Source organism: Copidosoma floridanum, unplaced genomic scaffold (assembly GCF_036245765.1).
Source record: "Copidosoma floridanum isolate Cflo_tuat_1 unplaced genomic scaffold, Cflo_Japanese_pri ptg000016l, whole genome shotgun sequence".
Taxonomy (NCBI): domain Eukaryota; kingdom Metazoa; phylum Arthropoda; class Insecta; order Hymenoptera; family Encyrtidae; genus Copidosoma; species Copidosoma floridanum.
Genome location: NW_028321893.1, coordinates 11,929,136 through 11,955,725, shown reverse-complemented (window position 1 = coordinate 11,955,725; position 26,590 = coordinate 11,929,136). Strand labels below are relative to the sequence as shown.

The 26,590-nt window shown below is 31.8% G+C and overlaps 1 protein-coding gene across 2 annotated transcripts in view; it reads left to right on the top strand.

Annotated features, from left to right (window-relative positions):
• Positions 1-26,590, top strand: part of Uggt (UDP-glucose-glycoprotein glucosyltransferase) — a 544,975-nt gene that overhangs the window by 364,741 nt on the left and 153,644 nt on the right. For both annotated transcript variants that reach the window (XM_089592325.1, XM_089592324.1), the window contains one exon: positions 24,823-25,000. In XM_089592325.1, coding sequence (XP_089448451.1) covers positions 24,823-25,000 — 178 coding nt within the window. The remainder of the gene's footprint in view (positions 1-24,822; positions 25,001-26,590) is intronic.

Genomic DNA, 26,590 nt, shown 5'->3' with positions numbered 1-26,590 from the left:
CTCAACATCCACATCATTGATCATACAGATAGTGCAAAATTCGTCAAAGGTGACTTCATTACTTCGAAGGGATCTTTTAAAAATTCAGGTTAGGCCAAAATAATATGTACATACATCGATTAATCCAAATTCTTTGTTGTTCTCTTATTCATTTCATTATTTTTAGGTGATCCAATTGTCATTTACTGCAACAATACAGATGATATTGCTGTGGATACAAAAGGATAAGATAAATACCCAAGATTTTTTCAAAGGAAGTAAAATTCCACAAAGACAAAAATTAGAGTAAAATTTTTCATGATTAAAAAATTTTTTTTTTTTTTAACGCTAAATGTACTGCATTTTTTTCCTTTTTTTTAAGTCAATTGAGGAATTTTCACAGTATATTTATTTTTTTTTTACTTATTAAATTAACTACTGCCTCTCTCTAATACTTTACGAAAGTTGTACAATCATAAGTTCTGTCTTTTTTACAATGCACGAACTCATATTAAAATTAGTAACTTAAAAGGTATGAATTACCTATTGTCTTTTAAAGAGTTTACGCCAGTTGTATCCTTACATTACAGTACTTTTTTTATTGTATCATTACATTGGAGTACTTTTTTTAGAGTTAAAGAGTTCCTGCATACAATTATTAAATTTTGTTATTTAGTATTGCGTGCATGTTTATTGTATTTTTATGATATGCTTTAAGTATTTGTTACGATTGATTTCGTTATGCATGTTCTCTTACATGTCACATGTAAAACTGTACGGATCTCATTAAAATTACGTAAGTTACATTGTATTTAGTTCAAAAAACTTATTAAAATAAAATTTGTTACCTTATGTGTTATCAATAAAAACAATGTGTTTTAACAAATATCCTAATGATACGATAAGATTGTGTTAATTGTAACAAATGAATAAAACATTTTTTAATAAAAACAAGTTTTATTTTTCCTTTATTCCTCATACTATAGTACAACATAATACACTACTGCCAAACATACATATATTACAAATATTCAGCTTTATTAATATGACATTGAGTTAGATTAATAACGGCTAAACTTAGTAGGGCCTTACAGTTACCGTGACCAATTTTTCTATGTAACGAATGCACTCATTTTATGAGGACCTTGCAAGGATAGCAGGCATCGTTGCTAGGGCCTTACGTTTGCCTTGATTGACTTTTTGTTCGGGTCTTGTTACGTGATTTTAAGTACCACGTTCATGATGTAGTTATAATCTAAACGTAACGTAAAATACTTAAAAAACATAATAACGTGCTTAAGTTGGTAGTGATACTGTCACTATCCATTTAGTAACACCAAAACATTGATGTTCAAGTTCTTGAATTTTAGTGCTAGTTGACGGATTCTTCGAATAACTCGCAGTGATTGGCGTGATATCGACGAGTCGGGAGCAGACCCCTGGGCTCTGTTCTGAAATGACCCGATCAGAAATCTATTTAGGTTCCCTAACGAGTGAGGGCTTCTGTTCGCTCTGAGAATATTATTAGAGAGGAGAATGGCGCTGATTGTCATTTTAACATGCAACCTTATGAAGCGCTCCCCTGTGGTTCTGACAGTGGCCGCTCTAACCGTATTTTAGTCCATAAGATGTAACATAGACGGTCCCCCTTTTTGAGGGCAGCATCAGATTGGCTTGGAGTGAGTAGGCAACCTCAGGAGTACCTACTGAGGTTTATGACGGGCTAAATGGTAGGCTCTCGGTAGGTAACCTCATTAGCATACATAATCTAGCCCGACCCTACATACAGTGTAATAAACATATATATAAATATATAATGTGGACATTTTATGCATATCATTTTAAATACTTTAGAGTTGTTAAATAATTATTGTATAAGTTTCGTACAAATAATATAAGTGATGAAAAAAATAAAGAAAACCAACTTCCTGATGAATTCCTAAATTAATGTTATTTTTTTTTCGTGATACATTTTTATTATGTAAGAAGAATTTTCATATTAAGAATATTGACTCATCATAAGAAATTTTAAATTTTAATATAATTATTACTTTGCTACATAAATAAAAAAATTTTTAATCTCATACAACTCTACTTTGTTTTGTCTTTCGCTCTCATTCACTGGGTGTCCGTCAAGCGGAGCTTTAGGTTTGGTTATGTCTGAGTTAATGAGGTTGCCTACCAAGGGTCTACCGTTTATCCCGTTAAATTGCCTTAGTAGGCCCTCTATAACTAAGTCGACAACTTCTAGAGGGCCACCGTTTACAACTATACGATTTCTGATCGGGGGTGTCTTGGTTAAGTATTAGGTTGGTACCTACCCCTACCTCTGCTTAACGGATCGTGTGTTCACACATAAAAACAATCGTTAATCAGCTAACTGTTAGACTCAGAGCTTAGCCAGTTGAGGACGGGGGGTGGTAAAAAAACCCTGCCGTAAGTCGCACAGCTATTAAGAATTCAGCAGTTCTGCCCTTATCCATCTATTTCCATGCGCTATTCTTATTATCTCCGACAACTCTCATTTCTTATAAAGGTTTTCCTCCCCTTCTCCATTATGAAAATTACTGCAACTTTGGTTTCCAGTATAAATTTTTGTAATAAAACGTTAGGGTCCATTTTTTGTTAAACGATTTTTGGCTGGAAGGCAAATCCAAATGGCACTTCTTTATGAGAACTTTTCATTCTCCATCTAATAGTCTGGGTTGCGGCAGTAATGAAATTTTGACCACATGGTCATTTTCATATACCAAGCTAACTTATGACCGGGCACGTAGATCGGAAAAACACTCCAGATCTCTACTAATCATGAAATTTCTTTATAACTGTGCGACTTGCAGTAGGTATTTTTTATACCATCGCCGGTTCTCAACTCTTGTTATACTCAAAATGCAACCTCAAAGGACTCAAAGTGCTCCAAAACAGTATCTCTCCGTTAGTTAAGCACATGTGGTGGTACGTACACACCTAATGTTTAACCAAGTAATTTATCAGTTCATTTGATGTGCTTTAGGTACATTAGATCAACTTACAGTGTTTTGCAAGATATAGAAAAACACGAGTCAAAATCCAGGCTACTATTGAGTTTGATCACTTCATGGATGATCGTAACAAAGTTTGAGTTTAAACTATCATATTATTCACCGTACACCTAAAGGTAAGTAATACTATCCTTGATTGACTCCAGAATCTGCTTGCATCTCAATTTTAGAATGTGGACCAAATCACTTCCTTTCAGAGTCCGTATTCCGTAACTTTTACACCACACCATACCAAACTTGACATCACGTTATAATGCATAAGAAATGAGTAACGTAACGTCGATTTGTAGTGTGGCGTGGTGTAGACGTTATGGAATACCACCCTAGGTATACAAAAATTAAGGATCAAGGGTCTTCTTTTAGTCTTCGGTAGTCGAAATGGCTTCTGAAATTGACTGTCATATCACAATCATTTTCATTTTAAATAAAGTTACTTTTCTGCTACATTTACGTATATATGACCATTAATCTTGAAATATTTTTCCACTATCGACTACCAAAATCAGTCCCCTCGTAAAGTGGCAGCCAAAACTCAAACACGATTGCGCATACCTAAAGCGTGATCTGACCCTTACACACTCTCTATGGGCATGTGCTGTGCTATCTCGGTATAACTTAACTGTGCCTATAGGCACCGTAAACTTTTAGAGCTTGTGATATTGAGACTCTAATAAACAAAAATAATCGGGGTCGAAGCCCGGAGAAAACTAACAGACGGTTGCAAAGCCTGTCTTGACGCCGAGGAAGGTGATGCTAAGTTTCCAGTGGAAGTGGAAAGGAATTAAAAAAAAGACTAAAATTTACCCATCAAAAATACTTTGTTTCCTATCAATATAACGCTAAAATACACATATCTTTAGTGACTCGGCAAAAGTTGAGACAGCTTGACTAGAAAATTTTATTGTATCTTTTAAATAGTCTAGACCTTACCTCGTCCGACTACCATTTGTTCCAGTTTTTGTTGAACTTTTTTAGTAATGTAAAGTTGGCTTCAAAACAGGCTTGTAAAAATCACTTTATGTAGTTTCTTGCCTAGAAACTTCAGAAGCTCTATTGTAGTGGAATCATGGTTCTATCAGAAAAGTGGAAAAAGGCCGTCGATTAAAACAGCACGTACATCGTTGATTAGTGTTTTAAATTTATATGAATAAATTCGCTTTGCAAAACATGAGAAAACCCGTAGTAACTTTTTTCCTAACCCAATAAATAGGATTTTACAAAAAAAAATATTTAAAAAAATTAGTGAAAAAAGGCTTAACATTATTTCTCCTTCACTTTTATAGTTTGACGTAGGTAAAATTATTTCTTATTTTCATGTGCAACAGCTCTGAGATTTTTAAAATTTTCAAATCCGCTTAGAAATTTATATTATGAAATTATGTATGTCGATGAACCTTTAACTTTTAAAGAGGTGTCAAGTTTGAACAAAGACACACCATCATAAAAATCGTTAATGCTCAACAACTTAGTAATAGAGTAACTTTTTCAACGAAAGTGGATAGGATTGTTTTTTATCAAATTAAATAATCACCTAGCACATATTTTTTTTTTAAATAGTAACAATGATCACACCTCATGTGTATCTATAATGATTTCTATACAACTAATATCGCAATAGCACTAAGAGTTGTTTATCTTGTGGCTCAATTCAATACATAGACTATTTGTATAGAACTTCTTATTGATTAAACAGTAAAATTTTAAGTCCTATACTTTTTGCTAGAAGATTAACGCAACAATTTTTTTGTATGCATATATGATAGAAAGCAATAGGATAAACTTCTTTCGTAAAAATAAAAAAATATTGAGAATTGAGTGTTTCAAATTTGAAGAAAAATCATGCAAAAATTATGGACTACCAGAACCAACTTTATTAATAACTTATCAATCCAAGGATAATACAGCGAATGATCCAGTTATGAATTTAGAAACATATTTTAAAGATCTTTTCGTTAAGCTTAATAGTGATGAAAAAAATTTACAATGAAATAACTAAAAGCGCATCAAAATTATATTTTATTAATGATCCAGGAGATTTTGGAAGACATTTTTGTACAAAACGTTAATTTGTTATTTTTTATTGATGAAAAAAAAGTTATTTTTATGGCTTGGACTGAAATAGCTTAAATTTTATTACTCAAAGGAAAGACAAGTCGTAGAACATTGCGATTATTGTTAGATATGACAAACATTGAAAGTTCTCTCTTAGAATATGAATCTGATAAAAAAATTACATAAAGTAGATGTAGTTATTTAGGATGATGCTTCAATGATTTCTAAAAAAGCTTTGGAAATTTTCGACAAAACATTAAAAGACTTGAGTTATAATGACTTGCCGTTTGGTGGTAAATTATTTTTTTCAGGAGGCAATGTCAGAATACTTTCAGTAGTCAAGCATGGGTGTAAAACCTTAATAATATAATTAACGACACTATAAAATACTTATTCTTAAGAAAAAATAACTTTTTGATGAAAAAATAACATGCGTTGCGTTAATAAAGAATTTGCTTCGTTCTTGATAAAGATTGGAAATGGAACAATCAAATCGCTTAATATTCCTGAGAGATAAAAAATTGATAACACTTGTAAAAAAAATGTATGAAGATCAAGATGGTACAAATAATTATCTTAGCAAGGTAATTGTAACAACTCACAATGAATTATCTTACATTTTAAACAATAAAACTCTAAGTGTAACTAAAGGTATCGAACATACGTATTACAGTATATATTACGCAAAATAGAGAGGTAGTAATCGCACGGATGATAATATAGATGTAAATATTCTAATTAAAACTCTCAATAATATACATGATAGCTTACCACCACATATTTTATATTCAAAAGTGGGTGCAATTGTTATGTTAATATAAAACTTGAGTATATTTGGTGGTTTGTGCCATGGAACTAGACTTCGCATGACTAAATTATTCAAAATAACATTGAAGCCGAAATAATAACTGTAGAAAAATCAGGCAATAAAGTTTTTATACCAAGAATCGCAGTGAATACGGGTAATAATTCATCTTTACCGTTTATATTATACATAAAATAATGTCCTTAGGTTTTAGCATTTTCTATGACAATTGATAAATCACAGGGCCAAGGTTTCCATAAATCAGTATTTTATTATAAAAGACTTATTTTTTCATGGCCAACTTTATGTATTGCTTTCAAGATGTAAAAATTCTAAAAAAGTATTTGTACAAAATGATTCTGAAAGTAAGTCAACCATTGAAAATATAGTATGGAAAGTAATTGTTTATAATTAAAAATTAAAAATTTTTTCTTTAGTGAACAGTCACAGATTATTCTCATTCTAACGAGATTACTTTCTACTCCCGACCAAATTTTTTTTTCTGTTTCTTTTTCACATTATTCTCTTTAAAGCATTCTTTACACGAAGTGTATCCATAAAAAATTTTACTTTAGTATGAAATATGTCATTATTTACAAAAATAATTTTAAAAAATTATTTACACCAAAGTCAATTTTTAGAATCAAAAAAAATGTATAATGTTAATAAAGTGATCACTTAAATGATAATTTTACCGTGTATTGTTAGGTATTCTTATCAGGTAGTTATAAATAACGATTAATAATTACTATAAAGGGTATCAGAGAGGGTACGAAGGGGGTGGCGAGGATTTTTTCTCTTATTTTGAGGGGTGGTTAAAAGAAAAATTCACAATTTCGTGCGGTGAGAGGGGGGGGAGGGGGTCGGTGACTGAATTAAGTCTTACAACTATGTAGTATAAGATATACATGAGTAGGGCTCTGCCCCCCTTCGTGCTAACCCCCACTCCTCTAACTTGACTGAAAAGTCTATAAATTTTGTATATGAAAGAGAAACATACATCAAACTAGAATTTAAGATTTTTAAAATTGACGATTGTAGAAAATGATATTAAGAAAATGCGTAACTGTTGTAAATTTTTCATTTTATATCGCTCATTTTACTGCACTACACTAAACTACAAAAGCGCAGGAGGAAGAAATTTTTTTAAGTTTGATCTTTATTCTACACCCTATAGGAAAAAAAAAAAAAAAACACTTTCCTTAAGAATCGAACCAGCAATTTTTTTTAGATTAACCTTCTCCTCCTTGTTAACTATGGTTCGTAGTTTATCTTTAATTTTGATCTTCATTCACTGTTTAAAATTTGATTCGGTTTGATTATACATTATACTCATTAATAAATTATTCATTTGATTAATTTTTTTTTATAATTAAATAGGTTCCTCCAAAACTCAAGAATAAATGTTGTTTATGTTACCTGATCGTTTGACATTCAAGTGTTATAAATCAATCATGTGCAAACGATTGTTGGTAAAACTAAATTCAGTTTCTTACTATTTTAATTTTGATAATATAAATCTTCAAACAGTAGAATATCATGATGAGATTTATATGTTGAAATTTTTTATAAATAATTTTTTTTAAACGTGTTGACACCCTGGACGAAGACTTTGCCCTGCTTCAAAGCTTGAACGAAGGCTATGCCCTTTTCTCAAGTTCGGACGAAAACTAAACCTTTTTTTTCAAGTCGAGGTGAAGACTATTCCATCTTCTCCGAGTCTGCCCGAAGATGTTGATATTTTCTGGAGCCCGAATGAAGTGAAACTCATTTATGCTCATGTTATATTTGTGTTTGTAATTAGATAAATAGCTAAATATAATTATGTAGTCGTTGTCTAAAGTTATTGTAGCTTACACTCCACGAAGTCTTTAAAAAAATCTTTTTTTTTTTTAACACTCACTAAAACACCAAATACTGAAGCCGCTAAACCTAGTAAGAATGTTGATAACGTAAAATTTTTTTATGAAGATGTCTGTAGATTTACGTCCTTCTGAATCTCAATGTAAAGATAAAACTTATAACACAAACACTAGCTTATAACCCAAGCACTGTAAGCTTCTTTCATCATATACTTGTAGCTGTTGGATATCAAAAGCATGAATCAGCAAATCTGGTGCGGTATTTTCGTTCTAGGGAAAGTAGAACAGAAGAAGGGTCCAGTAAATAATATTAAGATAATTTTTTAATTAGTTTTTGTCCACACGCGTGATAAGGGCGTAGTTCTCGTCTGGATAAGAAAAAAGTGCGTAGTTTTCATCCAGAACCAATCAGGGCATAATCTTCGTCTGAAGCATTGGTGTATACTAAGTGGTTATATTAACACTGAATTAAAAAATAAATTAAGGTCATTGTAGATGTTCTACAGTGATGTACGAGAAGCTTCCTCACAAAAAAATTTTATTATAAAATAAAAATACATCCTGTTAATCATCATCATTAAGAAGTAAAATAATAATTTATGTAATATCACTTGAAGTAAAAGTTAAAAGTCACGTCTGTTCGTACATATAAAAATTTCTGGTTAAATTAATTTTTTTTTTTCTTAATTTCTTTCAAAACAATATTTTTAATTTACACATCATATTTTCTAACTCAAATGAACATATGTTAATTTAGTTTCTGCAACTTAACAAAGCCACGTATTATTTTTCGTAAGAGAATACTGGTTTTCTTAAGTATTAACCAACATTATTAACTATGACCTTAAAATTTATTGATGGTTATAGAAAATTCTGCAACTATTGAGAATTGCTTAAGATATAAAATAAAAGGCAGTAAAGAGTTGTTTCTAGTGCTGAAATTTATTCTTAAGATAAACACTTTAGGTCCGATTTTTCTCTAGTCATTATTTTTCACTCTACGTATATATATATATATATATATATATGACTGATTCCGCCGTAACTGACTCAGACGATGTTTTAGGCTCATACGCGCGTAATGCAGTTTTATATATTAATGTAAAGGTGATAATTTACGTAAAAAGTAGTGTTCTTTCTGCTCCTTTAATGAAAAACAACATTCAAAGTCGTTTTGGTGGTCAAATTTACGAAAAAAGGGTCAAAATGTCCCTTCCGTCCACTAGCACTTTTAAGTTTTTTCACCTTTCGACTCTCTGTGGGTGAACATGAAGCTCGTACATCCCAAATGCGGAGGCACGTCCAAAACCTTAGGGTATTATCTACCTATTTGATCTGAATTATCTAAACCAAATTCGATCATAAACAGTCCGAGAGGTCTTAATACATTTTGGCACTAAAATATCGTCGAAAGTAGTGCATCGCACTGTAGGCCTTGACAACCAGCCTCAGTGTATTGATGACGCCACGCAACGGTGGATATTTAAACTATACTATATAGGTAAGCAATCGACTGCGCCGTTATCAGTCTGTATTTAAAATGGTGCCACCAAGCGCTCAAATTTTGGAACTGCGCGAGGATAAAAGTCTCGGACCTTTTCCATCCGCACTGGCACGTGACTTGTGGATCATAAAAAGGTACGTAGTGCAGATTGTTTTATAAAACACAATGGGCTCAAATGTTTTATGCGCGGAAAAAGCTTAATATTACACCTGCGAGCTGTGAGAATACTTGAAAGTCGAAATGTCCGTTCCGTCCATGTCTCTTCCGTCCACCCTAATACAAAAATAATGAATACTATACTTTGAACGGTATTTTTACTCAGGTAAACTTTTAAAATGGCTCCAGTCACGCGTGGAAATTGAACGACATCAAGACAACATAAAGTTGAACAGGCTACCATGTCTCGATTGAAATCACAAAGGGCACACAAGAAGAAAGGTTCGCTGCTTCGAACATCAAAAGAGGTAATGTAAATAAGATGATTTCAAGTTCTAAGTTAGATTGTATTTCTATCCTCTCTTCTCTGATTATGTACATATAACATGTACCGTCATTATGCTGGTCATACTTTTCACATTGCTAGTCCTACCTCTACCCTGTATGTATATATTTCAGATCAAAACAAAAAAAAAGAGGTTAGAGTGGGACAGAGAGAGAAAAAAACGGCAACGATTGAAACTGAAAGAAGATCCCGAAGCATACAATGAGTATTGTGAAAAAGAAAGAAGAAGAAAGCAGGCGGACAAAGAACGATCAAATGTTAAATCAGTCAATGATTTATCCAGCAGAGCACAAAAAGCAATTCGAAAAAAGTGGCGTCTGGCGAGAAGAGTGATATGAGAAAAAAAGGAGGCACAAATCGCAGAAATTTTGTTGACATTTTCTCAGTTGTCTGTACAGGAAGATGAAACACCTACAGTTACAGGTATACCAAGTAGTGGCGGTGCTTGTAGTAAACAAAAAGTCTCTGGTGAAAATCGAGCAAAAACGATGAAAAAGTTATGCTTTAAAAATAATAGTATATTAAAAAGAAAAATCATCACTTTGTCTGACAAGTACAAAAATCTTGGAAAAAAAGTTAAAAGAATGAATGAAAGGCTTGTTCTACCCCAAAGTAATTCACCTTTATCCCGTGTGCAAAGTTTCTTACATGATAAAACTACTACATATAAGGATATCCAAGAAAAATTAGTTAGTAGATACATAATTATTTTGTTTTACCAACTTTATACTAAGCATAAACTATTTCAGGTCTTAGCTGAAAGTCTACGATTGCAGTTCAGAGAGTCATACATTTCACAAAGGGATCAGAAAGCCAAGCTGTTTCATCGTACAGTGATTATGGGAAAAATAATGAAAAAGTATAAACTTTTAAATCGTGCAAGAAATATTGTACCCCAGTTTAGAAATATTAAGTCTATTAGTGAGCCGTTGAACACTCGAAGAAAACTGAAAAGCCACAGTAAAATTGTGCAGAAAGAAGTGCAAGATTTTTTTGTTAATAACAGTGCTACTGACCCGAGTAAAAGTAAATTTGTCCTGATTAATGGCGAAAAAGTTTCTAAACAATATTTGAATTTTAGTCTTAGTGATCTGTACTCGGAATACTGCACAGAAAAGTCTACTGCTATTAGTTATTCTACTTTTTGTAAATATCGTCCAAAGTTTTGTTTTATGCCTTCATTAGACGCTCGAGAGACATGTGCTTGTATAATTCATTAAAATTTTGCTTTATTAGTCCAAGCACCACATACTCACAATGTGATACAATACAATTTGACGTACAAAATTATACAAGCACTAGTTTGTTCGAATAAAAATGATGATTGTTTATCTAGAATATGCAAAGATTGTTGCGATAAAAAAATTGATTTTCATCTTTCTACAGCGAAAATAAGCAATAAGGTAACTTATTTTAAGTGGGTCAGTGTAAAAGAAACAAGGAAAAGTGCTAAATCGAATAAGAATATAGTTGTCACTATCGCTCGGAAGATTTCAATTGAGATTAATTTAAGAGAACTCATCACATTATTTGAAGATGAACTAAGTAGTATATTTATTCATGAGTTAAGAGTATTACATCAAGGAACGTGATGGAAAACATTGATTGACTCATTGTCTGAAGACGAGTGTGGTCTCCTGATTGATTTCAGTGAAAATTACTCATGCAAATATCATACAGAGGTCCAATCTGTTCACTTTGGTGCAAGTCGACAACAAATAGCATTACATACAGGAGTATTTTATCGCAAAAACACAACTCAAAGTTTTGTCACTATATCTAATTGCCTTCGCCACGACGCTCCTGTGGCTTTTGCACATTTAAAAAATGTTTTATCTGCGTTTTTAAGAGAATATCCAAATATCCATACACTTCATTTTAAAAGTGATGGAGCAATTAATCAATACAAAAATAAGACTATGTTTTTCATTATTACTCAATTGCTTCCTCAACTATTTCCTCAAGTTGAAAACATCACTTACAATTTTAGCGAAACTGGTCATGGAAAAGGACCTGCCGATGGAATCGGGGGTACAGTGAAAAGAATAGCAGATGATAAAATTAGGTACGGTGTTGACGTTGCTAATTTCGAAAGCTTTTTCAAAATAATTAATGAAAACGTAAAAAAAATGCATGTATCTAAAATAACGTTAGAGGAAGTAAATGCTTGTGAAGCTCTACTACCAGGTAATATGAAACCTTTTACAGGCACACGGAAGATTTTCCAGTATACCTGGAATAGAAATTTTTCTAACTGTATTCGATTCAATAGTTTAGGTTGTTTTGACTGTGATCTTAGCGAAAATTGTAAGCATTATCATAAAGGACTATTATGTTAAGATGACATAGCTCAAGCCTCACATGAAGAGGTAAATAATAACCACCGAAAATCAAAACAATTAATAAAAAAAGCAACAGTGAGGAGAAGTGGACGAGCTCCTGTAGCGAAAAATTTGTACAAAGATTTTCAATGGTATTAAATTGACCAGTTTTACTGTTTTAGATTAATTACTATCTAGTCATTTCTTTGTAAATAATTCATTCATTTATCAATACTGAATTAATTAGAATATCTTATAAGATATTCGATGGTACTCTACAGTGATAATATGTACCAAATAATTATTAAATACATTCATTTTCTTTTTAAACAGTCATTATGATTTTTGAGAGAGTGATCCATAAAATTGTCCTTTCCGTCCACCTCAAAAATCATAAAATGTTGAATAATTATTGATAGGAGTAACTTGTAGTTGAATCGTTCCAACAAGTTTTTTTAAACATGAACACGAGCCGTAATACGTAGAAAAAAAATGTTTCATGCAACTATTACTTGGGTCCATATATGAAGTTATTTTGAGTCAGTTACGGCGGAATCAGTCATATACATTTCACAGCCATTTTTGAGAATTATGCCCAAAAGGCTCTGCATTGCTGTGTTACTCTGCAAGTGTATGCCATCATCATTAGCATATTTCAAAACCATACGCAGATTTAATTCTGACGTCAATCACTTACACAGCAATGAGGACCTTACTTTAAATGGCTTCCAAATTATCGTAAGACAGTGGGAATACGCACATGAGAAACTAGATTCTCAGAGGTGCGAGCTTAGTGAGTGAGAACCAGGTCTTGAACTCGGGAGCATGTGTTACCAAGCTCCCGAGCCATAAGAACCACAACCTGAACCTCGGTGCTACCGTGGCTGCTACGTTGTATTTAAATTATTTAGTAATTTATAATCAAGTACCATTGCATAAACTGTCTGATTTACCTGTGCCTGACTTATTAACCCCTTTATACGTTGCATTATATTTGCTCTAACAGGTAACAGTTCTTACCGTTAATTTTTGAAGAATTCTTTTATTCAAGGAACTGGTGTATTAATCATGTAATGTAAGCATAACACTATAAACTGAATAATTATATGAATCACTAAATATCTTTGAACGTACACTTTTTAATATCCATTCTTTATTACAAGAACAAATACGATTTTTAAATTTCAAATGTTCATAAAAATAATAAATTAATAGTTTCTTGAATGATGATTCTTTTGTTACTGTGTTTTCATAATAAAAAAAGTTAATGAAAATTTCCTCCTTAAAAAATTAATTTATCTCTGACGTACATTTTTATATAAAAGACATCTTTAAAATTTCAGTCAACTTTTTCCAAACCATTTTTAAATCGTTCAAGCTCCATTTTAAATAATCAAATTATTTACTCGTAATTTTTTTTATCGTTTTTGAATTATAAAAACACGCTTTTTGTAGTCTTATAGTCTTATTAACAGTAGTCTGAAAGTTCTATAAGATGTCCATACCTTTGAGAAGCAATACTAATCCTATGCCAGTCCCAGCCATTGACAAACTTTTTTCGCCTTAAGAAATAAAATAATAACCTAATGTTTTATAATAATAAGTTTCTCTCCAAACTCAAGAACCGTTAATAAAAAATCTTCATTATTTCTGAAAGTTGTATAAAATATTTTTCCGCCCTCGGGTGGTTTTGAGAGGCTGAGACTTCCTCGGGCAAAAAAGCAGTTTTCTGATACTCGGTCGAAAAGTCTCCTTTATGAACCTCATTACGGACCTCGCCTTTGGCTCGGGCCGCAAACCTCTCGGTTCGCAAACAAAGACTTTTCAAACTCGTAGGAAAACTACTATTTCGCAATAGTGTGTGAAAAATAGGTGTTTTCCGCACTGATATTAATGTGGAAAATCAATTTTCCACACACCTTTTCCGCACATTATGTGGGGAAATCGATTTTCCACACTAATATCAGTGCGGAAAACACCTATTTTCCGAATACTTATTGCGAAATAGTAGTTTTCCTACGAGTTTGAAAAGTCTCTATTTGCGAACCGAGAGGTTTGCGGCCCGATCCGAAGGCGAGGGATGTAACGAGGTTCGTAAAGGAGACTTTTCGAACGAGTTCCGGAAAACTGCTTTTTCGCCCGAGCAAGTACCAGCCTCCCAAAACCACCCAAGGGCAAAAAAAACTTGTACGCAACTCGTGCGGGACGATTTTCCGCACGAGTCGTGATTGACTCGCACGAGTGACCGAAGTTGACGGGAACGAGTGCCAGTTGAGCACACGAGTGCGTAGCACGAGTTACCGTCACCGGCCACGAGTGTGAGTCAATCACGACTCGTGCGGGAAATCGTCTTTTCCGCACTTGTTACGTAAATAACTATTCTTAACCAGTATTTAAAATTATATACAATGAGTAAAACATTTTTTTAAGACAACATACTTCTTTAGCCATAAGATTTGGTGTATTTTAGCTTGTTTCAGTTAAGCTAGATTAAAACATTTACGTGATTTATCGTCTAATTTTAAAATTTAGTTAATACATGAAAGAGCTCGATATCTCTATTATCAGCAAAATATTTTGTAGTATTTTTTTATATTTATTTTGTATTTTGTTAACTTGAATATTTTTTGTAATTGAAAACCACGCAAAAAGTTATCTTGATTGATAGGGGAACCTTAAACTAAATGCTTTTTTGAAGGAAGTATCAATTTAAGAATCATGATCAATTGAATCAATTACGCTTGCAGTATCTTGAAACGTATTTAATTTTTTTACATGTTTTAATGCATTCGAAGGAAGTTGCACCATTTGTGATATTTATAATAAGTTTTAAAATAAAAAAACCGTTCATGATCTTTTAGGGATATTTTCTTGAGTCTACCTATTGCAATGTTTTTCATTATACTTCCTTTATTTCTCTAAATTTTTTGTTAGCTATCGAAAACGTAGTATTCTAAAATGATCCCATACTTGATTAATTTTGAAAAAAAATCTTGTTTGTTAAATTATACGGAAGTAGTTATTTGTGGTTGATAAATTTACACTAGTTTCAAAATTATTTTTATCAAATATAGGTTCTTTATTGTTTTCAAGGCAGACAGCTGAATTTACAACACAAATTAAGAATTCTTGTTTTCCCCAAGCTGCTATTATAAAACACACATGTCTAGTAGCATTAATATAACTACTTATTTCATTAAATATTCCTGTTCGTTCGTCTTTGGAATTTTGAATTTTAAAGTATGCTTCAACAATACCTCTGTGAATGTGGTTATAAATATATGTTACATTTTAAATTGATGCCCAACATTTGTCAGTAGTATAACATTTATATTTTATCAATACAAATTTATCATAAGGTACAAACATTCAATTACCTACCCAAATTTTGTTTTTTGTTTAAATTTTATCAATATGTATATCAGATGTGCTAGTTATTATTTTATATTGTGGGTAACCGTTTATTTTAAGTGCAGTTTAAAATAAAGTACGTTTGTAGAGGGTTTTACGAAATTTTTTTTACATTTCTGATGACAATAAGGCACACGAGGACTGTATTTTGTATGAAGACCGTGAAGCATGCGTTTTATGACTAATTTTGTAAGTTTCGCATTACCCGAAGAAATTTCAGTAAAAATAAGTGTACATATTCATTCAGGCGTCATATTTTTTAAACAGGATGTAGATTTATTAAAATAGGTGCATGAGGTAAAACACGTTTTTGAAATTTAATAGTAAGAACGTATGCTAACACTTAACCGATAATGTAATTTTCAATACGATCTGCAATCGAAATTAATTTAAAATACAATAATCTAACTATAATGTTTTAAATATCATTTAGTGTCGTTTTTTTTTTTTTTTTTTTGAAATTTTGTTCCAATTCACTGTAATTGTTTTCAATTTATTATAACATGTTACTATTATAAATAATTTTGTCTACTACATTTTCTCATTATAGCTGTTACATCTCGATAGTTTTTCTGCTCACATATTGGACTTAAAAAAAGCTGCGGATTGGTGATACTGATGCTTGTTACTGATACAATACCGTTCTAGGGGTCGTGAATTATATTTCCTGTGAGTTCAGTTTTTTTCCAAACTGTTTTTACCGAAAAAACTTCGATAAAATCCCAGCTGTTTCGGGGCGAGTTTTTCCGTGAAAATTTCCCTTAGAGTTATTCCAGGGCTTATTCCTTACCTAACAGGTCTTTGGGCCTTAGTGTATACGAATCAGTGTTAGGATTTATAGGTAGAGATAAGCGTACCCGATGTCAGGCGCCGATGCTTCGTCAAAGACCACTGGCTTAACTGGCGAGGAGTAAACTTCCTAAATTACGGAGTCTCCTCTGGAAAAAGGCTACACAGTGGTTAGTGCCTCTGATGCACCAGTCGTCGAGAGAGTACCAGCTTGAGTAGTAAGATGTTTTACTGGAGAATTCCCACTGTGCCCATGGTATAATAGGTATGATATTTAATTAAGTTAGTCTATCACCCACAGGCCTATCTACAATACATCATCTGTTAGTCCATTTAAAATACGCATAACGCTTAAATGTTAAAAAGGCTTATTATTACATTTTGCTGAGATGTGGCAATAGTGTCAATCAGCTCGCGATAGTCATATATTTGCTATACACGCACACTCGCATATGGCTGTATACATGTGCTGCTCTTTTGCAAAATATTTGAGACATTCACGTATGCAGTAGACAAGTTACATGACCATTGTTGAGTGAGTCATTATTTTGTATTTATACTGGCGACCCAACAGTTTTAAAATTGTATAAGAGAGTACAAATTGTAAGTTTTTTAACGGTAAATTTCTCAGGATTTTCTTAGTTACTTAAGTAGCTCTTTTCGCCTGTATTCGAAAAGTCCTATTGTAACTTGTGCTAAAATTTTAAACTTGCAACTTTATTATCTCAAGTACCAATGTGGTAGAAATATTTTTTTATAATTTATTCCGAAAAAAAAGATTTAATCTATAACATACTTTTTTTTTAACAAAACTCAATCTAAAAAGTAGTGGGTGATAGACCACCTTAGGAGATTGGTAAATGGGTTCGGTAAAACACTCTCACATATAGGTGGTGACTAGGCTAATAGGCTGTCCCAGTAACCCGGTAAAAAAAAATAACTTAGACTTTCTACATATTCTGATAACAGTACAAAAAGATTTCCAATTGTTTCCCTTTAATTTTAAAAATTCTCGTTATATTACGTGCTCTATTAGTGATTACATCTAATAACCTCTTATGATATTAATTTTGAATTTTTCTCCAATTATATTTAAAATGATTAAAACGGATGTATTTAATTGTGGTACAAAAATGTATAAAAAATTGTGTAGCCAATTTTTCTCTACATCACAATAGACTAAAATTCTCGTAATCTAATATGTAAGACAGTCAGTATCTATTACATCAAAACATAGTAAGTTTTTCATTTTTTGTTAAGTAATCTTAATTTTACTAGTACTTCAGCCAAAATTTTCTAGAGAAAGAAAATGATGGACTTACTATCCGATCAATAAAATCAAAGAGTTAATTTCGAAATTCTTCCTTGGGATAGCTATGTGGTAATTCCACGGAGTACATACATAAATTAAAATTTAAAACTATCATAGCAACACATCCTACTGTTAATTGTTTATTGTATGCATGTTTTTGAAATCATTTTTAAGTAAAAAAATCGTTTTGTAGTTTGGTGGTTTTGTCTACGTATGTAATTCGATGTAAATGTTTGTACTTAGTGGCTACTGTATTTTTTTTTTTTATAATTTTTCTAAAATTTTTGAATGCTCTCTGGTGAGATTAAAATTTTTTTCAAAATTACTTTTCGATCAATAGCAATATCTTAATGCATGGATACTTTTACCTATGTTATATCGTGATTTGAGTAGGGCATTTTATCTCAACTTTGCTACAATCCCACACTACCCCTTACTAGCTCTCGTAGCCCGCAATCTTCCACAAATCTCTATTGGCCACCAATGCTCGACTACAATTTAGCTTGTTTTTTATTCAGACTCCCCACCATTCACAAATTTTCTTCCCTTAAAACAATTTCGATAGGGATCAGCAAACAGTTTCCGAATTAACCTACTGCTCTAAATTTTACGTACACTTTCTCAATTTTTTAACTTTTGAAAAAAAATTCTATTTTAATTTTACTGTATTTTACTTGAAATACGAATAATTTAAAAACTTTGTTTTAAAAACGTCAACATCTAACAGTGCAATAAATGTTAATGAAATTACTTGACTGGTTTTGTGAGCTGGTTCACAACAATGAGCCTCCCTAATAAGGAAATACTTCTACAGTTGGTATTTTTGTATACTTTTGTGTTATTCAAATTTATGTATGTACTAGTATCATATCATACAAAACCAATAAATAAATGAAATATTTTACATAATTTGTTACCTATATTTCTGAAAAAAGCTTAGTGCACCAAAAACTTTATAGTTATGTATAAATTAAAATAAAATTTAGATAAATCAGTTAATATTTTTACTCCTAATTTTGTAAATAAATAAATTGCACAGTCTTGTCTTTTAGCATCCGGAGAAACGTGACAAAATGTAGAAGAATATGTATTAACACCTAAGTATTTAAGGATGTATAATGATATGTATGTTACTAGCAAATTATATTTACTTATATGTATACAGATATGTATTAGTTAATTTTAAAATTTGTGTCTCATCCTTATCTGTTAGTAAACTAATAAGTGTACATGTATGTGCATAAGTAGATCTCGAGATTCGTGAAAGTTAAAAGAGTGTCAGTAGGAGTCCACAAAATGGGTGAGGTGAGATGTAGGGGTATATAGAAGGTGTTAAGATAAATTTAGCGTGGAGTAAGGGGGGGTATGTGGTGGGCACTAAAGGACTGTAGGGGTTGTGGGAGTAGTAGGGATTCAAACAAAAAGTAAGTTTAAATAATGGAGAAAACGACAGAATCTTACTTCGCTAGTAGTGAGAGAGGGAGGGCGTTGGGCCAACAGGGATCTGTGTGGACATGGTTGTAAGGTATATAAGTAAATATGTAATACATGCATACATACATATATATCTGTGCATAAAAAATAATACAAAATCCAAACTTATATGAATAAAATGTGTCTATATACTTACATGAATAGAATGTATACACATACATAAATGAATGAAATGTATATACATAGATATACGTCACGCAAACTTATGTATACACATCGGGGTCTGTAAACATAAGTTGGGTCTCCGTTAGGTGTGAGAGGCTGTGGGAGTGGTGGGGAATTCTACAAAACTCGTGATTTATTAATTTTAAGATTCATTATATTTACTTAGCTTATTTATTTTCAAAATTTGTACCCAAATTAAATGTGATGAATCTGATTTGATAAAACGATAGCGAAATGCTTTGTTTTATCGAAGTTAAATAATAAAGTAGATTAAAAATAATATAAGATAGATGCAGGGTCTCGAGATGTGGGTGCATGAGTAACACGTTCGTGCAGAGTGCTTCGCAAAAAAGAGCTGGCACAAAGGTCGGAACTATTTAAGAAAAAGGTGAAAAAACAAAAAAAGTAAAGTAAGTTCAAAGATTTACTAGTAAGTGTTATATCAAGTAAGTGCGTGCGTAGCCCAAGTAAAAAAAATAAACAGGTAACTATTAGTGAGGTTAGATTCACACGAAAAAATGGCAATTACGGTGGGAATGAAAAAGGAGGAGTCAAAAAACGGTGAGCGAAAGTGAATGAGTATTACAAAAAGGGGTAGAGGCAGACCTAAGCAAGTAAAAGAAGCTTATGGAATGGAGAATGACAAAAAGATAACTGATAAAACGGACATGAAAAAATTTTTTAAGTACGAAAGTATTGGTTTCGAGGTAAAAGTAAACCGCAGGAAAAATGTTAAATACTCGCTAGTAAAAAAAGAAGTTACGCTGGCTGTGAAAACAGAACGAAAAAGAGAGTCAAATGATGCGAAAGTAGAGTAGCTAGTGGAAAAAATAAAAGACACTGTTGAAAATAAAATGAGTGGAGAAAAGTTTGCAGACGCGTTTGCTAGAAAAGAATAGAAAAAAGAGGTCGATAAGCAAGGAAGTGGGAGCCGAGAACAGAGGTCAGATAACTACAAGGACTAACTAGATTATTTCAAGGAAAAATCAACAGGTAGCAGCAGTGGAGATAAGGACAACAGAAACGAGAGAGACTTTGGAGAGAGAGCTGTTAGACGACATCGATGAGACAGTGGAAAGAGAGCAGCAAGGTTTAAGAGAAAGTGGCAACCAAAGCTAAGAGAACTGAAAGAGAAAATGAAAATATCAGAATGCGTGCTGACCAAGCATGTTTTTAGAAAACAAGTGCAATAGAAAAAAATTAAAATTCAGAGGAATTTAATAAAAAGATGCAGAAGGAACTAAATTTAAGAAGTTCTAATAAAAACAGGGCTTCAAACTCATATATAAATTTGAAAAATAATGAAGAAAAAGGGAGAAGCCTTAAAGTGATGTTAAAAGTGGCAAATACGGAAAAAATAAAAAATATTGTGGCAAAAAAATGGCAGTTAAAAAAAAAAAAAAAATTTATGAGCTCAAAGTAAGAAAAAAAAGAAGAATTAATTTTATATGTATTCATTGAAGTAAATCATCATTCCGTTCCCTTGATATATGAAAAATACATTTAAGACACTCTTATATGTGCATATAAGAATCAAGTAAAATACTTTTGGAGCAGGACAATCGCTTAAAATTCATTTGCGAAGTAGAGAAAAACAATTCTATAAGTTTCTTAGAAATTACAATTCCATCTAGAAACTTGAAAATAACTACGAATTAATATGTTGAACCAATTTCGTCCAATAGATTAATTAGTTTAAATTTAAACCATCCCTTATCTTTGAAAGTAAGCTATTCTTTTGTCTGACGAATCTGACAATAGGAGAGGTATTGTGGTGGCTAAAAGAATTTTACGCGATAATGACTATACACAACGTTATGTACAAAAATACATTAAAAAAATATTTTAGTAATTACAAAATACTGCTATTAATAATAAAAATTTACTACATGAAATTATATGAATAACGAGCATTGAAAAACGCTTCGCTGTGGTAGTCGTAGCAGCAGTAGGTCAATATCTTTTTTCTAATATCTAACAAGTTAGTTTCCTGCATTTAGGGTACTCATTTCATTGATAAGGCCCGAAAAAAAAAATTTTGATAATTTTCTTCAGGACTGAAACACACGACTTCTCGAGTTTCGTTATCTAAGAGGCTAACACGCTAAATACTTAGTCATCGGAGCTCTTTCTAAATGTTTTATCTTTTTTTAATGAATGGATTACGCACTTTAGTTATATATAAATTCAGTTTTAATATTTCTGATCTAATCAATCTTTTTATCTTGTATTAAAAATACGTTGTCAAAAGCACTGTAACTTAGATCTACTCTGTTTCGACAGTCTAGTACGGTTTTTAGTACATTGATAGATTCATGTCTGCAAATCTCGGTAGACGCAGTAAATTTCTGACTTGATCGTGAGAATAGACTATTTTGTTTGAACTCAACCTCGTTACTACTATTTTAACATAGCAGATTTCCCATTTCCTTCAGTTTAAAATCTGTGGATGGATCTGATTTGGCCCTTCTAATTTTTGTAATTTGGCTTCTGTTGAGATTTTAAGATAATTTTTTAACTTTTTAAATAGTCAGTCGCTTCTGAATCAGCAATAAATTTACATTAATCTCTTAAGACTGATTTCAAATTAATTTAACTTAAAAACAGTCTTGAGAGGTTTGATCAGTGTCAGAGATTTACCTTTATTTGACCCTGACACATTTTATTTTTTTTAAGTGTTACAATTCTAATCAGAAACTCAGTGCCTTTTGTAATCGTTCTCGTTTCTGACGTTGCTGAAGTCTCTTTTCTGCCTAAAGTTTTGGAAATTTGAGTGTTCCTCGCCACGGCTGCAACCATCTTCGTTCCCTTATGTTCCACGACCTTGCCTTGATAAACAGTGACACAGGTGTACCACTTTTTTCATCCGGTTCCATTTAACGTTTATCTGCCATATAACCCTACGACGTAGCCAATACTATCCTTGTAGGATGACCTTCAGAAGTCTCCGAAAAATATTTCGCACTTTTTTCTTCAAAAAGAGGCCAGGTGTACTTATTATTTTATCATTTCTTACGAGTTCTTTAAGTCTTTTAATGTATTTCAAAACCGATTTTTTTTCCCTAATAGATTTAATCTCATACAGCCTTCTCCGAATTCTAGCTGTTGTAAGGATTGTTTCTCCCTTCTTATATTTTGCGCGATCTTAAAACGGTATCTGGTTTATTTACTGACACATTCTCATTGTCTTATTTTTCTCCTATATTTAACTTATCATTATACTTTCTGTAACTGCGGACAACGTTGAGAAATTTCGAATCGAAAAATAACATGGTAATTACAGAAAATTTCGATTCAGCTACGTACTATTATCTGATTAAAGTTTTTTGATAGGTTTTCTGACGTTTCAACTTATGTACATTGTGAAGTAACCCTTTTTTTTTTGTCACCACCTAACCAATGTTGTTTGATCCTGGAATTATTTGTCATTTTTCATTCTATTTGATGAATACATATCTACTTAGGTGCCAGATGACAAATTTTTTCATCTTAACGGTTATTTTAATAATCCTAAGAATTTATTTTTCAATTCCAACAATTTTTCCTAGACTCTCTAGGCTTTTATCTAAAACTTCCAAAGAAAGTTGTTTAAATCAGATGATCACAGCTAGCGTTATTATATTGTTAGAAAAAAAGTCCGTTTCGTGACACTGTCCGTCGCCTTATCCTCGACCTCAGCCAAGGGCACCGTGTTGGCTAAGGTAGTTGTCGTCTCTCCTACTCCTTGGCCACTGTTGGTGTCTTGTTCATCATCATGGCACACACAAGAAAAGGGCAGGGAAAAAGGCCTTTAAAAAGCAAGAAAAAAACATCTGGTGCTAAGCGTAAGGGGTCCGCAACCAGAAGAGTGTGCTAAAGTGAAAAAATAAGAATTAAGATGATTATTAAACTAAACTGTTTATTTAACTGACAGAAGCCAACTTTTTTGGACTTGACAAACGTTGTTACAATAAGTACAGAGGATAGCATACACGCGCGCCAACAGCCACAACAAAACTGACTGTACATCAGTGATACTGCACACCCTTCGTTTCGCATACACGCAGCTGTGAAATGGTTGCGCGCCCACACATATATACTACTGGGGCTCTGCTCCCCTTCATGGTTAATCTACCTACCCCTACACTTATTTGTTATTTCATCGTTTTTCAGGCGGTGAACAAAAAAATTTACGTAGAAAATATATTTTTACTACTTGAGAAAATTTTTGCTTGGAGTAGGGTAGATAACAAATTACTTGACTGATTTTATAAGTTGACCTCAGTAGAGCAATATTTGCATAATTTGTATTATAGTATTAGTAGGTGTTATTTATATTTATATTTAATTCTACTTAAAGTTATTTAAGTCATTAATAATTGATTTTTCATATAAATAAAGCTCATTTATTTGCGTCTACGGCATTGTAAAGTATATACAAAAAATATACTTAAAAGTGAATATTTAAGTGTGTTTGAGGTTGGTGGAAGACGGTGGGGTCTCTACATAAAAAAAGACAAGTCAAAATAATGGAAATGACGTCTGCATACATTTACCATGTTAATAACGTATAAATAATAACAGCAGATAATCTACATTAACACATTTATATGTACACTAAAAGCTTATGTCTCGTCGTAGTTTGCTAATAAAATGAATTTTAAAATCAAATAACATACACACATACATGTGTGTGACAGATATTAGGGCTCATCAAGGCTCAAATCTCAAGGCTAGCACATCAACCATTAAGCTATCGAAGCTTGAATTTCTCAGTAGTAATTTAATTATTAAATTAAATCAAATTATCAATCTGAGACTGGGCTCTGAAATATTTTATTATGAAACTAAACATCAGTAATATAATTGTAGAATATTACATTACCGTATAATAAGCAACACTTCTTGCATAAATAATATGTTTGTATTTTCTGTAGATTTCAACATTTATTTTTCATTCTTCTTTTTTTTTTATTAATATTCATTTTTATTAGTGAACCTTCACAATCTATTCAAATAAATAAAAAAAAAAAAAAAAATGCATTTCTTGAATGATAAAAAAATTTGTATATTCTACCAGATAAAGAAAAGTATCTTACGATACCACTGCAAAAAGTAGACAATCACCCGCACTTGTGGTGTATACAACATTTTGACACAACATATGCAAAAACTTCGATCAAGAGTGATTGGTTGTGGCTCTCTGAACACTTTAATGTACACATAGTTACTAAACATTAATACTATTTTGTTCAGAGAGGATTATTGCACTCGTATTTTTTGAGCTTCTTTTACGTTTTACAAGCACTTATGATTTTTTTCGTCCGTTATTTTCAAGTGAAACTGTTCTCTAGGGAGAATGGTTTTTTTACATGGACACATGTAAATGTTAGTGGAAAAGCCTTTTTATATCAATGAATTTTCTTAAGTTACAGTAATTAATATGTTATTGTAGTTACCATTTGTAGTTGGTCATCGCTAGACTGCAAAATACTTTTTTAGATTGTACTTGCAAATTTATTTGTGCTATGATAAATTTTTATATATTGACATAAATATATCTAAAGAAATATTTATAATTTTTCTATTTTTTTCTTCTTTTTCAGGACATTTGCAAGTTTAGATGATAAAGATGAACAAGAAGAAAAAGTTAACATTTTTTCTCTAGCTTCAGGACATTTATATGAGAGATTTTTAAAAATTATGGTGCTCAGCATAGTAAAAAACACTAAAAGCCTTGTTAAGTTTTGGTTCTTAAAAAACTACTTATCACCTACTTTAAAAGTCAGTATAATTATATTTTTTGAGTTAGGTTAACATATGTGGTTAAATTTTAATTTATATAAATGAATTTAAAACAATCCTTATTGTTTCTCTTTTTGTGGCTTTCTTTATCTCTATATGCGAGTGGTGCGTACCAAAAATTATTTATCAGTGTGTAATCAAACAAGAAATTTTCTGAACCTCTATCTCGTTTTAAACTCTGCAACAGATTAAGTAAACTGTTATCAATGTCACTGCGGATGTTTTTTAACCTTATTGTCTATTTTATTTATATTGGCTGCCTTATTTATGCTTTTTAAGATAATTATTGTATTATATTTGTTTTTGCATTCGATTCTTACAGGTATCATCTTCCATTTTCGTGTAAAGGGTGTTAAACCTAATCATCTCATGGGGGGGGGGGGTGTCAAGAGAGCAGTTGAATCTCAAGGAATTCTACAAATTCCAAAACAATTTTTAAATTAAGTCAAATCTTAGATATTAAAAGTATAATAGTCTATTTTTAAAGATGGGTGAAACAAAGAACATTTTAACTAAATATCTTTTTTTTTTTTTTTTTTTTTTTTTTTTTTTTTTTTTTTTTTTTTTTTTTAATCATCTAAGTTTTTAATAAAAAGGAGAACTAAAAAGTTTGTAAAATGTAGTTAATATTATTTTATCATTCTATTAACCAGATAATTAAAGACACCTGCTTTTCCAGAAACAGACGCACAGATACACGAAAAATTCCTGATGGCCAGCAGATGGCTTTAAGGTATTATCTACTCGATATGCAGTCGTATGAGACTTAAGAATTTATAAGTAATAAAACAACTGATAAGGCATTTTCAGTTATATTATTTTAATTTATACTATTTAAATAACAAAAATTGAATTAAATAATAACTGTTGATATATGGTCACGATAGCACAGTGGTTAAGGCTGTGGTTCTTGTAGCTTGAGAGGCTAGGTAACGCATGCTCTCTGCCTTTACTTACTTCGCTCGTACCTATAAGAAACCGTGGTCCGATGGTTCGTAAGACATCTAAAATTCTTTATTGTTGTAACATGTACAATGAGCTCCAGCAATACATTTTTTACATACAAATACTTATATTATATTACATTACATAGTGATTATTAATAGTACAAAATGTTTAGTAAAGTCAAATGAACTGTAGGATGTATACTGCTATCCCAAGCAGAAAGGTGCGAACTTCAAACATCGTTTGCAGATCTCCTTCATATATTATCCTGTTGTTTGTTACTAATTAAAACGATGACGTTATAAACATAGTGTAATACAACGAAAGTTTAGTAAAGTTATTCTACAAACACACTATCAGAGTCTATACTCACAACGTGGATTGAGGATGCAGTACTTCTCTTAATGATACAAGTATAATAAAAATGATGTAAATTATTATGTTTTTATCAAGTTACAAATTAAAAACTCTGACATAAGAATCAGATGGGATACAGCATACAAGGCATCTGACAGGATTGTTAGGAATTACCTGAGCCACTCAGTTAGCACAACAACAGCGATGGCCGCATGGCACAAGAGTATAAAGTGATGGATTAGTCAGACAGCACACGCAGGAGGGAGG